At 40.1% G+C, this 14529-nt stretch overlaps 2 protein-coding genes across 2 annotated transcripts; one reads left to right on the top strand and one right to left on the bottom strand.

The window, feature by feature from the left end:
• Nucleotides 1-2922: 2922 nt before the first annotated feature.
• LRRC57 (leucine rich repeat containing 57) lies at nucleotides 2923-8538 on the bottom strand. Its single transcript, XM_041460115.1, has 6 exons — nucleotides 8442-8538; nucleotides 7550-7720; nucleotides 6268-6403; nucleotides 4981-5249; nucleotides 4348-4533; nucleotides 2923-3843 (listed from the first exon to the last, which is right to left on the bottom strand). The coding sequence occupies exons 2-6, from the start codon at nucleotides 7631-7633 to the stop codon at nucleotides 3802-3804; spliced, it is 717 nt and encodes a 238-aa protein (XP_041316049.1). The 5' UTR covers nucleotides 7634-7720; nucleotides 8442-8538; the 3' UTR covers nucleotides 2923-3801.
• A 12-nt stretch (nucleotides 8539-8550) lies between these two features.
• On the top strand, nucleotides 8551-13178 carry HAUS2 (HAUS augmin like complex subunit 2). The gene is made up of 6 exons (XM_041460114.1): nucleotides 8551-8869; nucleotides 9043-9138; nucleotides 10766-10835; nucleotides 11624-11756; nucleotides 12398-12506; nucleotides 12645-13178. The coding sequence occupies exons 1-6, from the start codon at nucleotides 8582-8584 to the stop codon at nucleotides 12792-12794; spliced, it is 846 nt and encodes a 281-aa protein (XP_041316048.1). The 5' UTR covers nucleotides 8551-8581; the 3' UTR covers nucleotides 12795-13178.
• The last annotated feature ends 1351 nt before the right edge of the window (nucleotides 13179-14529 follow it).

Here is a 14529-nt window from a genome sequence, read left to right as displayed (position 1 = left end):
TTCTGATACAGCAAGAGCCAAATCTGTGAGGGAGTTGGTGCCTTTATGTTAGTCAAAAACAGTTTGCTTCTTGGACGTCTTACTGTTGTCTATAGAATAGATGCTTAATTTCCATATCTATGGTATGAAATCAACACTTGTACATCTTTGTATATCTAAATGCTATTAAGAATGAAGGTTTACAGTTACTGCTTTTGATTGTTAAACTATATATTGTGCACAAAAAATACATACTTTTATAACTGAATGTGTTTTAAAACTATTTTCTCTAGAAATGTCTTTGTTTAGTTTCCTGTCCTTGAAAAACTTGGCAGAACTAGTTGCTATTATGCAACTAGGAAGTTCCTCATCTATTTTTATTTCACAGAAATCCCAGTGTTATAAAAAGAATAGGTGTGGTTGGGAGGAGAGGAATATTGTGGTCTTTAACACTCTGGTTTTGATCCCTGCATAATCATCTCCTAAATGCAGACTAAGAACTGTGTCCATCTCTTCTTTGAAAGACCATTACATACATGGGAGTATACTTGAGGATGACAAAGAAACAAAGTAGAATAACTTAAAACTTTCTAGTTAAGTATTGGTAACAGATACCTAGCAAATAACTAGTCCAATAAATGAAATGAAGTTATTTAACTATATTAACCTACTGCAAAAGCAATTTCATTTGTGAGGCAATTTTCTCTCATACCACAGCCTCAGATTCCCAAAACACTCTTAAGGGGGAGGAGGTATGGGGGGAAATAGACACTTTTGTTGACTTGCAACAGTTCTGAGCTGGAAGAGAGACCAGCATACCTGGGAAGAGCTTGAAAGAAGTACTTCTAATCTATTATCTAATATCTACCAGTAACTAGGAAAGGAAACTAGGGACAGCCTGCTTATGTAACTATTATGAGGAGGCAGCACATGTCCCATGGGTGTCAGGTTGATTTTTTTTTTTTTTTCCTGTAATATCAATTCTTCTGTTTCTCTTCTGTCTCTTTGTTTCCCTTTCTTTCCTGATTTTAGGGATTTCAAAGGGAATAATTTTGGCTTACACCCAATTTCATCTCAGTAAAATTGGTTGTAGTCATTCCATTTCAAATTTTCTGGATTTTTCAATTTCAGTTTGGATTGACCATATCCCCTTTCCTCGAGTGTTTGTTCAACTGTCCTCCGATTTCAAGATTTCATTCCCTTTCCACACTTTAAAGACATTAATTGATAAATTCAAGCTAGTCTGCTCCTTGATGAAAGACAGCTCTTTAGCAGAGCAGTAACTGTACTATGAACTGCAGCACATGCTGCTTGTACAGCTACTTGCAGAACTCACCTCTGTGAAGGCTATATGGTGAAACAACTCACTGTTCACACCACACAATGACCTGCAGTTGCTAATTCACCTTTGCTGAGCCTGAAGCAATGCAGTGTATAAATGCTGGTGGAATAGATGGATTAAATGTGTGTCTACTGCAATGGAAAATTAGAGAGCAAGGGATGTAGGTCTGAAACAAAATACATAAATTGTTTATATTGTTAACTGGGATAATGTTCTACCTCAGTAATTCCAAAATTAAAAAGCTGCAAGTGTAATTGTGCATGGAAATAAAATTGGTTTATAGCTTCACTTGTTGCAGGGTGGGGGTGAGAAGGGAAAACAGGAAGTCCCAATATAAAACTACTAATAGGTTAGAGTGCTGAAATGCCTAGAACAGCATTCTCCTATGTGACTTAGTTGCAGTTCATTGCTGTGAGTTAAAACAGGCAAGGCATCAGCCAGTTATTTTTTCCTTGCAACAGAAGTAAGTCATCCTCTGTTCTGGAACAAGTTTAGTTAATTAGGACTAACTCAGTTCCAATCAGTATTTTATGTGGTGCTTTCTCCATTTTGCTCTAAAAAAGCTGATAGCGGTCATAACTCCAAGGCAGCAAAGGAGCCCAACAATGAGTAACTGAAAGGTTACTAAGTGTACTAGTGATCACAAAAGAAAATGTTGATTTACTGAAATTCTTCCCACAATTTTAAGATTTTTTTATAGCAATGCTAACTCCATAATTTTCAATCGTTCTGTTCTACCATCTCTTCTTACACATTGTTGTTGAATAGCAGAACCCTGATAAACACATGTTAAATGAGAGAAGCAGCATCTCTGAGCACAGATGCTTGCAGTTAAAAAAGTGTAAAACCAAAATGCCACTGCAGCACAGTATTGCCAAGTGCATACACATTGATGATAGACCACTCCTTTGGTGAATGCAAAGGGGGAATCTGCTTAACTGCTAATTTGTTCTGTTGATGTCTCATGCACAGCAAAGCTCCAGGAAAAAAAAAAAAAGCTAGTACTTCAAATAGGATTTAGGTATCAAGTAGAAGGAGCTAAAATTTAGAACAAGTGTGGAGGTTTTATTCACTACTCCATTTGCATGTTCTGCTCTGTGGAATCCATCAGTATGAAGTTGAATACATTTCTAACTATACAGGGCTTTGCATCATGGTAAGACAAGTTTTCTTAAAGCACTTCCCTAGTTATGCCTTGCAAAACAAAGTAGTCTCATAAACATGGTCAGCTGTCAGCTACTTCTGCTAGTAGGTTTTTTTATTAAGTAATACCTGGAATGGGAAGTCTAAAGTACAACTGGTTCCCTGTTAAATGATGAATCGCATCCATCCTTAGAAAAAGGAGCTGATGTTCCCTAAAACACTCTTCTAGGTATTACTATGTAAGAATTGAAATAAAATGGCAGCAGGGTCAGGGAAATAAATACCTCTCTGAGCATCTCACAAAAGAATCACTTATTGCTAATCATGATTATGAGTGTAATGTTGAAGTGTAGCTGTTACCAACAACTGACAGACTCAAGTAGCTAAGTGAGGGCTTTCAGTGACATCTTAGTACTACTAAACAAAATGACAACAGTTACACCAAATAAATTTGAACGGGTTTTTTGAAAATAATTTACTAAAATATACAAGTACATTTTCCTTCTCAGTATAAGTTACATAATTGCATACATTTTTAGCTCTTTCTAGGTGCTTTTGGTAATAAGGCAGCAGCAGTGGGCTGACGACTAAAACCTTCAGCATTGCTCTGTACACAAGGAGTCAGTGCAAGGATATATTTTCTAGCAATATACATTTTTACTGAATACACAGAAGATGAACCTAATTTTTATTTGATACAGCTCAAGCAAGAGTGGACTGTAGTGCAATTCTTGCTTATGGGAAAGGAAAGCCTGTAGAGTAAAATATAAATTAGGGATGCTCAAACCACAATTTGTTTACTGGAAGCTGTTAATAAAACATTTAACTTAACCACAACTATTTGTGCTTCATTAAAAAAAAATCAACTTAGGTTATAAACTAAAACCTTATTTGTAAAAGTTCTCTGCAGAACAGTGCTTACTGCAAGACATACAGTGCTTTGGTGGTAGAACTTCCATGTGCTATCATGGAAAAATGTTTCTAGAAGAAATAATCCTCTTACAAATCAACAGCCAGCTTCCTGACAAAAGGGAACTGGCAACTTTGAAATGCTTGTTCCCTTTCTCTGTGAAAGAACAAGCCCTGACAAAGGAGAACATGTACTGTGTTAAAAGCTATTGTGGCACAAAAATCAAAACTGGCCCCTGGGTAGGTTCATCAGTTCAATACCTATATTCTCTAGTTCAAGTTTATTCAATGTGGTCTTAACAGGCTGTTGCAGACTACTAGAAGAGGAGTACTCTGATCATTTCCTTCATCACTCTTGATTCAAGTCAGTGAAGCAGATGCTTCTAGTCTAAATCTTCTTACTAGTAATACAAGAGTCAGAACAGTGATCATGCAAACTTCTTCTTTGTAGCTGTAAATCGTTCCATGTACTAAAAAGAAAACAAAAAAAAAACCCTATTATTTTTTCAGAAATTAATAGAAGATTCATTACTGCTAAAAGCAGCTGAGCTTCTGCTCTCAGTCTCAAAAACGTTCTGCATGCCACATTTTTATATGCCGGGCATAGCTACTGGCATTTGCTGCAGTTCAGATTAATGGTCCACTATTAGGGATGAACTAATATTATGCTGTATAATTCAAAGCATCCTTTATTTTTTGTCACATCAAAGTGAAGACATGCTTGTCATTATTAGCTACCCTTCAAAAGATGCTGATGAAAGAATACTGACCCCGAATCCTACAAGGAAGTCATCTTTGAAGAACTCCTGGAGATGTTTTCAGAGGTTAGTTATGAATCTAGTAGCAACGACACCACCAACGGACTATTTGATGCTTTTATTCACGAGCATAAATGCTTAGTATTCTGAGTAAGGACTTCACCATGAGTTTCTTAAAAAAAGATTAAAAACCCCAAAACAAAACAAAACACAAACCTTGTCATAACCTTCCAGTTCTCTGAGTTTCTTGATTTCAAAGAGGTTGCCTTCTACTGCAAGCAGTGAGATCTGGGAATCACTGAGGATACTCTGAGGCAACATGCTGAGTTCTAGACAATTTTCTTCTAAACGCAAGACTTTGAGGCGTGGACAGTGGGAGATCTGCACCGAGATCTGGGAAATCTTGTGAAAATAAAAGAAAAGAGAAATGGGATTAAAATGGTAGCGATCAATAATTATTAAGTGATCTGTTTCCAAATTACACAGAACAACTACCATATTGTAAATATAAACTACATTAATAGCAAGTACTTAAAAGCAATGCATAAGTAACAAATTATCAAAAAATCAAAATAACTTTTTTTATTCCATGATGACAAGCAACCTACACATCTCTTTATCATATTCCTACTCAAGAACTGTTCAAATATTTTTCTGCATGACTAAATTCAGGTTTTTTTTGTTCATCAAATCAGGCAGTTGGATGTACACAAAATCTAATTATGATTCCTCATTTCCATTGTGTCCAGGAGATGTCTTTTAACTATAAAGTTCTGATGGTCTCATCTTACGTTCCACGGCTGTACTAAGTCCTAAATCTACATTCCCACAACATCTCAGTTACCAGACCTGATTCTGATTCAAATTGAGTTCAATAGCCTGCAGTTCTCCCACAGTGTCGGGGACATTTTGGATCTGGTTTTTTGAAAGATCTACCACATCCAAATGGCGAAGACCAGAGAGCTGTGTAGGCACAGTCCGAAGCTGGTTTCCAGAAAGGCTCAGGGTTTTGAGAGCTGAAAGTTGTCCAAATGCAGCTGGTAGCTGCCTCAAGTGATTGCCATTCAAGTGCAGTGTTTCCAGTTTTTTCAGTTTACACAGCTCCTCAGGTAAAGCAGCTAGAGAAAAATTACAGAAAAACATATGAGCTAAAGAGCAGTAAACATTCATACCCATTTAATTCAAATAAGCTTCTACAGGGAGAACAGTGCTATATTAAGCAATTTCTCACGACTGAATTCCTCCCCAGTTTCCAGTGAAGGCACAGATCCCTGCAGAGAAACTGAAGCCCACAGACAACACGTGCTTTTTAACCATCATCCATAAATGTATTAAAAATAATCTGCAGACAAGGCCAACCTTCAAATCACAGTCTGAAATTGCTGTTTGGAAGATTTTAACCTGTCAGTAGTCCTTACTAACCTTCTGCCAGCATGTTCTACGACACTTGAAATACCACAAAATTCACTGCTTCACCTTTGCCCTTTAAAGGTATTACTCAACTTATAGAAATAAGTTAGGAGATTATTCACACTGTGTCATACCAGCATACAAACGCCACCAGGTAAGGTCTGCTGGCATCCATCATCCCTCTTTACACCTACACACATGTATAACCTCTAACACTCCTGAGCTGCACTATAGAGTCAGTCAGGTAAATTATCTTTGTTTTTTCAAAAAGGCAGATAATATATAATTAATGCATAAAACCCCTAGTTTCCTCATTGTGGTTTTTCCATAATGATGGATGTTTGTTTAACAGAAACAGTAACAACAGCTGAATGGCCAGCAGCACTGTCTATATATCATCTTCATTACCTGTTCTCTAGGCAAGTACTAAACCATCTGGCACTGTTAAATCCCCATGTCAGGTTAAGTCACAGCATAAAACCTCTATGGGTTTAAGTACTCATGTGTCATTGTAAAATTGATAATACACTAAGCAGCAATATTCTAGTTTTGTAGAACTTATGATTTAGAGGTTTTTATCCTGTACATGAATTCCAAAGATTTCAGTTTAGGTGAGTAAACTCCCCATTTACATCTTGTGAGAGTTAAATAATTAAATTTAGTTTTTGATAGAGAAAATTAGTTATTATTTTAAAAATCATTGGAGATATTAATTAGCAGGCATACTCAGTTTGTTGTTGTTTAGAGCAAGGCTCTTCAGAAAGGAAAATTTTCCAATGAGAGGTGGCAAGAGCTCTATTTTGTTGTTCGACAAGTCTATTGTCCTTAAGTTGCTTGTTAGCTTCTGCAGATCTTCAGGAAACTATTGGGGGGAAAAAGATACAGCATTTAAAGAGTGATACAAATTTGAATGTTCAAGTTCTACAGTTAAAATTCTAATTGTCTTACTGTTACATACTGTCATATGTATCACAATGTCCAATCACCACAGTGTGGTTAGCAAATTTGTTTAACACATATTTTTAAAAATATTTTTTCATCTGGGGAGGGGAAAGGGGATATAAAGAAAACACTAACATCTAGAAGCAGTAGCTTTTCATCCAAATAAGTAAAATTTAAAACATTACATTTTCATCCTCTTATGTGTTTCTCTTAAACATGCCTATCATTTAAAATACTCTATAGCCAGTTAATAACTCTATGTTTTAGCAGAGTATGATGTGAAAGTTTTTCTCCTGCTTTCCTTTTTAAATAATTATGTATACCATTTTCCTTATTTACATCTTGTACCATTTTGGTACTGAGTCTTGGCATCAGGTGAATAAAAGGAAAACCTGACAATCCCCATCAAGGAGTCCTGGTGAATAAGCCAGTGATTTTGATCCTCCATTGGCTTGACAGAGAAACAGTGAAGAGAGGAGGTAGGACAGTGGAAGAAGGTATGTTAGAAAAGGCTTGGAAAGTTACTGTAATATAGAGTTATTTTTGGCTATCCTGTGAATTGTTGCTTGACTTATAGTTCCAGGATATTCTGGTTTTTTTCTGCAGTTGAGTCTAAGTTAAGATAATATCCAATATAATAAACTTTCAGGATGCTTGCTGCCAGCCCAGTGAACAGCCTGTATAGACTATTCATATGGCTACAACTAAATACAGCATAAATACCTAAATGTGACAAATTGTGGAGTGTCTTTCTAAGTTACAATATGGTTATAAAATTCGTATTTTCCCCCTCAAGTTTACAGCCATTTTCTAAAAGCACAACATCATAGCTAGCATTTCTTGAACATATTTGCACTGTAAAGCATAGGCTCATACAAGTGTCCCGACAAATAAATCCTCAATCAGAAGACGAGGCAAGCAAAAATGGAAAAATCCCCTTGAAATATTTTTCATGACTGCTTATAAGAAATACATGTATGCAAGTGCATTACAACAAGTGGGAATTTCTCTCCAAAAGTACCAGTCATATACACAAACAGCCATGTTTCCCCTCCCAGTACATTACCTCAGTGAGTCCCTTTCCTGTTAGCTGAAACACACCAGTTTTCTGTGCTGTCTCCAGGTGGGCTTTTAGTGCACTATTTCCCATCCTATCAGTTCTCTGTCAAGCACACAGAGTTCAAGTGATGGTGTCAGCCAGTTTTACTCTGTGCTAGAGAACTGCAATCCAAAGTCTCTGTGATAAAGCAAATTAAAAAACATTTTAGGTGCACTGTCCCCAACACTACCAGCATTCTGACACAATGAACCATTTCACCGCTGTGTTTTCATCTCACTCATAACTAAAACCTGGAAGTATAAATGTTCACCTAGATCAAGGTGTCTTCCTTACAGCAGTGTGATTACTGAAAGTACGCAACAAGCACAGTTAAAACTAAGTGAGAAAGCTGCACATTTCTGTATTTTCCCTCTTCCGAGGCCCCGCAGCATAAGGAGATTCTCCACGGAGACGGGCTGTGATTTCTGCGGCATCTACCAGCGCTGGCCAGCCCACACAGCTTCTGTTTTATCTGGGGCTTTTTTTGAGACCTTTACTCTGTTTAGAGAACGGATTGCTTTGCCGTGGCTACTAGCAGACACACGACACCCACCTCCGTAACCCCAGCGGGGTTTAATCCCAGGGCGCACGGGTCACAGGCCCGGGATTAGCGCCGGGTTCGCAGCCGGGCGGTGGGGAATGAAGCCCGGGGGACAGCACGTAGCAGCCGCGACAGGAGACGCGCTCCCCGCCCCGCGGGCCCCGGCAAGGGGCGAGGCCAGCCCCGACCCGCAGCAGGCCGCGTCCCCCCGCCCCAACCCCGCCCGGCTGCTCCGGCCCCGACCCCCGCAGCGCCGGGAGCCGCCGAGCCCAGCCCAGCCCAGCCCAGCCCAGCCCGGTCCGGCCCGGCCCAACCAACCTGTCCGGGCGCCGCTGGCAGACGCTCCGCGGCGGCGGAGCCCCGGGCCGTCCCCCGCGCTCCGCCCTTCCAGAACCGCCGCTCCCGCAGCGCCCGCCCGGAACCGGACGCGTGTCAGCGCCGTTCCTGCCACGCCCGCCATGGCGGCCCCCAGGCGCTCCCTGTCCCTGCGGAACATCGGGAGCCCGCTCGTGGCGGCGGCCAGGCCCAGCCCCAGCCCCGGGCCCCGCGGGGCGAGCGAGCCCGAGTTCGACTGCGATTCCCAGCTGGATGGCGATACCGAGGTGGAGCTGGAGCGCAGCTCGTGCCTCAGCGTGTCGAGTGATGAGGAGCAGGGAGCCAGCGCGCCCTGGCCCTGGGAGCCCGGGAAGCGCTCGGCGGCGGCCGCGCTGCTGGAGCGGTGCGTGGCGGCGGGCGCCGTGAGCCAGGTACCGCCCGGGACAGCGGCACAGCGCCGCTCTCCTGAACTGGGCCGCAGTGCGGAGCGCGGGAGAACGACGGCTTTAAACTACTGCGAGCCATTATGGCTTGTACTATACAAGCATTTGCCCGGTACGTTCTTGCAGCTGATTGCATTTTTCCTGTTGTCTTACTTTCAAAGGAGACCTTGGATTTGACTTGCAGAAGAACTTTGCCATGCTTTGCAAAATTCTCAGAGATGGAAGAAATGGTAAACATGGAAGCTGAAATCAATGAGGTACAGCCTTTACTATTGTCAGTGTACACTCAATACCTGGAGGTAATACAGGGCCCCGATGAAATATCAGACTGCCACATGCCATGTTGTTTCATGCTTTAAGAGGTTTGTTAACAGTTCAGCTGTTTAACAATTGGCATTTTTTCCCCAGTGGACTGAGTTGTCATAAAGAAAACAAAACTGTGAAACAAAATTTTAAGGTGTAAGTAGAAGGATTCAGTAGGCTGCACCTTTGACTAAAGTGTTACCTGAAATTTTTTCAAGAAACTGAACAATAAAGAAGAATTTGTAGATGACTTCAGTACACAAAAACATGTCTCTTTCTAGGCAATTTTGTTGGTTAGCAGGCAGTAACCTCAGACAGGCTTTAATTGGCTGTTGCCGTGTATTTTGTAATGTTGGTTTAGACTCTACATAGGCTATGAAACTGCTTTGTAAGAGATGTAAGTAAGAAAGACGTGTTTGAAGGGTAGACTGTTCAGCGATTAAGGAATTGGCAGGAGAACACTGGACACAGCAGAAGGATGGGATGCAATCCAGAGGGACTGGGCAAGCTTGAGAAGCAAGCTCAAAAGAACCTCATGGGGCTCAACAAGACTAAATGTAGGGTCCTGCACCTGAGTCAGGGCAATCCCAGACGTGAGTACAGACTGGAAGATGAACTCATTGGGAGCAGCACTGTGGAGAAGGACTTGTGGTTTCTTGTGGATGAAAAGTTGGACTGACCTGGCAACGTGCAGTCACAGCCCAGAAAGCCAACCACATCCTAGGCTGCATCAAAAGCAGTGTGGCCAACAGGGTCAGGGAGAGGACTCTCCTCTTCTGCCCTTGTGAGACCCAACCTGGAGAGCTGTGTCCAGGTCTGGGATCCTCAGGACAGGAAAGAAGTGAACCTGTTGGAGCAGTTCCAGAGGAGAGCCGTGAAGATGATCTGAGGGCTGGACCTCTCCTACAAAACAGACTCAGAGCAGGGACTGTTCATCAGCCATCCAGTACTTAAAGGGAGCTTAAGAAAAGAGGGAGAATGACTTTTTCCACGAGCAGAAAATGCTAGGACAAGGGGGAATGGGTTTAAACTAAAATCAAAGAGATTAGACTGGATTAGATTAGATTAGATTAGATTTTATGGAAAAATTCTTTACTGTGAGGGTGGTCGGACACTGGGACAGGTTGCTCAGAGAAACTGTGGATGCCCCATCCCTGAAAGTGTTCAGGGCCAGGTTAGAGAGGCTCTGAGCAACTTGGTCTGGTGGGTGATATCCCTGCCCACTGGCAGGAGCTTGGAACTAGATGATTTTTTAGGGCCCTTTCAACCCAAGCCATTCTATCATAAGTTCTGGGGTTTAGGAATGAATTGCAGGATCTGTCTTTTCCAGCACAAATCTCCAAATTATTTAGGTTGGTCTTTTAAACAGTCTTTTTCTTATTGACCAATAAATCCCACCTAGTAGTAGAAATTCTCCAGAGAGCAGGGCAACATGTTCTTGTGCTAATGCTTGCCCTCTTTCACCCATGTGCTCTCCCTATGCTGCCTCTTTCTCCCTTTTTACTTCACCTCAGGAGAGTCAACAGTGTCTGGATAAGTATGTTAAAAACGCATTTTCATTTGATGTTATTGCTGTTGTAGATAAAACTGAAAACTGAAATGATGCAGTTGGAGAATGAGACAGCAGACATTACTCACCATTTTTACTTAGGTAAGCACAGTTGTACCGTAGAAAAACCAAGAGTCTTAAATTAGCAGCAGATTAATGTTTCATCTGAGTCCATGACACTTCTAGAAGTTATTGCAGCAGTCATCTCTGAATAACTTGTTAGAGATGGTATGTGTTTTATTAACACCTAAAGCATGTTTCCATACTAGTTGAGCTTGCACTCTGCAGTCTCACAGAAGGTCCATGTGTAATTCATTCTCCAAAACAGTGTGGGAGGTGTGGTCAGCTCCCCAGGGTCAGTGCATCATCAGTTCTGAGATCATCAGTAAGAGTGGACCTGCATGTGCTACTCTGCTTCTTTTCCAGAAACTCAGTATATTTCTGTTGCATCTCTATCCCCCCCAAACTTACTACATTTTTAATTTAGCAGTTGGGGAGCACGTGCATTGATTTCGTTATTATTGCACACTCTTTCCCCTATGATTTTGTGTGCTTAAAAACATTCTAGCTTGCTACTGTTGTGCTAGACGAGTGAAATCTGTTGTGATACTTCACTGCTATGGTATAGTTGACTTAATCTCACAGAGAATTTACTTAAAATTATATATAATGTAAAACAATCATATCTATCTCTAAAAAGGGGGTATTGTGACTTTGAGTGCGTGCTGATACTAAATCATATGTGCTCCAGCAAAAGCCATTCTGATTAATGTCTCTTGAATGTAAGCTGTCCACTGCAGTAGGTCAGTATTTTCCTTTCTGTCTTCAGGAGAAATTTTTCTCTTGTTTTAGCAGGACAATAGGTTCAACGTTCCAATTTTATTTTATAGGGAAAAAATGTGAGATTTTGCAAGATATGAAGAGACACCTGGAAGCCATACTGAAAGAGAAGAGGCATCTCAGAAAGAGGTTGATCAAACACAGATGTCAAGAAAGCCTGCCTATTGAGGCTACTTATCACAAGTAGGTACACATAATTTTTCTTGTTTGCCAGAGGCCCAGTTAATTTGAACTAACAGACAGTAAAAATCATATGTTTTCAATAATTTTCCACCGATAAAAATAGACATAAAAAATGGTAGCAAAACCTCAGCTAAAAGCTGGTAGTTTACTCGTTAATAAATTCATCGAAAGGTAGTGATGCATATTTTATGAATGTTTACTTAGGTTATTGGTCTTGTCTTTAGAAGTCTACAGAACAGGTTGTGATGTATTGTTTTAAACAGATGTGCTACATGCTGGATTTGTTATGCTTCTCCCAAGCAGGAGTTGTTACTTTAGCACTGGGTGTCTTCTTTCCACTGTTGCTTGCTTGGAACTAAACATGACTGATTCCCAGACATGCATAGTGCATGTTTTAAAAGCATAGTCCTTCTTCATACAGTCTAAAAATCTAGCCCAGGTACTGGAGGAGTTCACTTCTGTAATTCCTGCCCTGCTTGTTGCTAAGAGTCATACAAGAAGTGTAATTGCAGAAAAATTAATTAGATGTTTAGGAACTTGCATAAAGCTCTAAAAGGGGACTAAGAAAAGTGGGCCAACAAAAAAGAATTTATTAGATTCTTGTTGTTTAGCACAACTTTTGAACTCATTTTTGGTTCCAGGTCTATAGTAGAGTTGTTGGCTGAGGCTGTGACTTTTATTGAGAAGCTTGAAAGCCATTTGCAGTCTGTGAGAAGCATCCCTCAGATACCACATATGATGAGCAATATGGTGAGTTGTAAAAGAATTGAGCCAGCTGTCTTCTCCAGCTTGAAAAATGCAGTGCTGTTTGGTTGTTTTAGGTTACTTCTATGTGCTGATAGACTGACAGGACGTATAGAGACTAAATCCAACCCTTTTCTGTTTCAGGACACCACTTTGTCAAAAACAGAGGTGCTCATGATAGAATTGGCGGAGCTGAGAGAGCAAATACTGAAATGGGAAGAACTGCAAAAGGAAGTGTATTCTAACAATGTATGCAATACTGCTGACTTGGACTTTGGCTTATCTTTAACCTGACAAATCCTTTTCCTCAAGTTGGATGATTACTCAAAGAACTGTATTCTTAGGGTCTTCTGTGAAAACTGCAACATAGGTCTCTTTTAATCCAACAGAGACTTCATAGGTAGGTTTATTTCTGTTATTAAGTAACAGTTCTTCAACTATTTACTAAAAAAAGGGACAATGCTCATAGGCAGACAGGATACAGAGAAACCTGTTAAAGAGTTCCTTTCTGAAGTAGTTGGATAGGAGTCCCTTGGAGCCTGTATCTTCAATGGAAAATTGTTTAAATTTTATTTTGCACTTGTTATAGTATCTTTATTCATTTTTGTAAGCATCTTGATAAAACACTGTATTTTGTATGTTGCCATAAAACTTTAATAAAAGCAATAGATTTCAAAATGTCGGTTTTTTGCTTTTAATTTTGTTACAAAATCCTATAATTAAAATTACAGAGCAAAGTCTTAGGTCCAAGCTTATCCTTCTATAGGAGTTCCAATCAAGAAATTAAATTCGTTTTAAATTACAGTTCATTATGACGGATGTGGTTTTGTGTGAAAGCAGGAAATGGACTTGCTAATATATGCCAGGTCTACTATTTGCAAACCATGCTTCAATGGTAGTGATAAATATATTCTTCAGATTCTCTTTATCTGTTGTTTGCCTGATTTTCAGTGTCCCACTTAGAATAAAACTCTTGTTCCATGAGTAAGACAGTTTATGAAAACCATTGATTGTCCCAGTTTGTAGCCCTCATGAAGAGAGGGGTTGGTACAATGTTACTGGCAGGACATCTGTAATCCAAGATAGTTGTCTTTGGAGGGTGCCCAGTTTTGTATTCAGGATAGGGAGTAGACTGAAGTGGTGCAGATGTATTCCTTCCTACCGTTGTATCATTTGTTATGTGAACATCCACCTGTCGATTTCTGTTGCTGAAATAAGAGCATTTTTCTTTCTCAAAGTAACCACTGGGTGGCTCAGTACCACAAAGTTCACAAGTTTATCTCATTATTGCATATAACTTAAAGCAGAATTAAGGAAGGAATCTTTGGCTCTTTGTTGAGCAAACTATTATGACTTACTTGTATTTGGTCTATTTTCTATTTGAACTTTTCTGAGAATCTCATTTTAATCTTTGTAACCATTCTGCAGAGTGTGAATGCAAGACAATTTAACAATTCTCTAGCCTACTGTGTAAGCTATAGCTGATGTTCCTCTGCTGCTGCTGAGAAAAGTTAAGAGGATAGGGGCGATTTTAATTAGGTTTAAGCAGAATGTCACTAGACAAAATCTAACAATATAAACTGGTGTTTGAGTCCCACAAGCATTAATGGGGTCTTTGTGTCAACACTTGCTATATGTCATTACAGGATTTGAGTCCAAAGTCCCATGTCACTGTTTTTTTTCAGGTGTGGAAATCAAGGTCTTCTTCCACACAACTGCAGAGAGCCTGACATTTTTAATGAAAATGCTTTGCACATTCTGTGACGTGGGAGATAACGGAACAATAGATGAGCGTAGGTTGGACTCGATGAGCTGAGTCTTTTCCAACCTAGTTGATTCTGTGATTTTTGTCAATGTCCTCTACATCTGTTCTAGGCTTAGCCTCTCACTCTCCATGTCTTACAGTGATGATTTAGATCAGGCACATTAAAGCTGTTGTAATTTAATCATTTCAGAGCACAGTGAAAACATTGTAATCTGTTCATTGTAACTCTTTGAAATATGTAGTTTCGCTATTTCCCAAAGAGTT

Source organism: Pyrgilauda ruficollis, unplaced genomic scaffold (assembly GCF_017590135.1).
Source record: "Pyrgilauda ruficollis isolate IOZ18807 unplaced genomic scaffold, ASM1759013v1 scaffold14, whole genome shotgun sequence".
Classification (NCBI taxonomy): Eukaryota; Metazoa; Chordata; class Aves; order Passeriformes; family Passeridae; genus Pyrgilauda; species Pyrgilauda ruficollis.
Note: the sequence above shows the minus strand (reverse complement) of the source record. Positions and strands in the feature narration are given on the sequence as shown.

What these genes read in the sequence shown, in the direction of transcription:
- LRRC57 (XM_041460115.1), bottom strand. Translation starts at nt 7,633, where the DNA reads ATGGGAAATAGTGCACTAAAAGCCCACCTGGAGACAGCACAGAAAACT. An exon ending in CAGGAAAGGGACTCACTGAG is followed by an intron (nt 6,404 to 7,549) that starts GTAATGTACTGG and finishes TCCCCCCAATAG; the next exon opens with TTTCCTGAAGATCTGCAGAA. An exon ending in TCAATTTGAATCAGAATCAG is followed by an intron (nt 4,534 to 4,980) that starts GTCTGGTAACTG and finishes TATTTTCACAAG; the next exon opens with ATTTCCCAGATCTCGGTGCA.
- HAUS2 (XM_041460114.1), top strand. Translation starts at nt 8,582, where the DNA reads ATGGCGGCCCCCAGGCGCTCCCTGTCCCTGCGGAACATCGGGAGCCCG. An exon ending in TGGAAGCTGAAATCAATGAG is followed by an intron (nt 9,139 to 10,765) that starts GTACAGCCTTTA and finishes TTGCTGTTGTAG; the next exon opens with ATAAAACTGAAAACTGAAAT. An exon ending in CACATATGATGAGCAATATG is followed by an intron (nt 12,507 to 12,644) that starts GTGAGTTGTAAA and finishes TTTCTGTTTCAG; the next exon opens with GACACCACTTTGTCAAAAAC.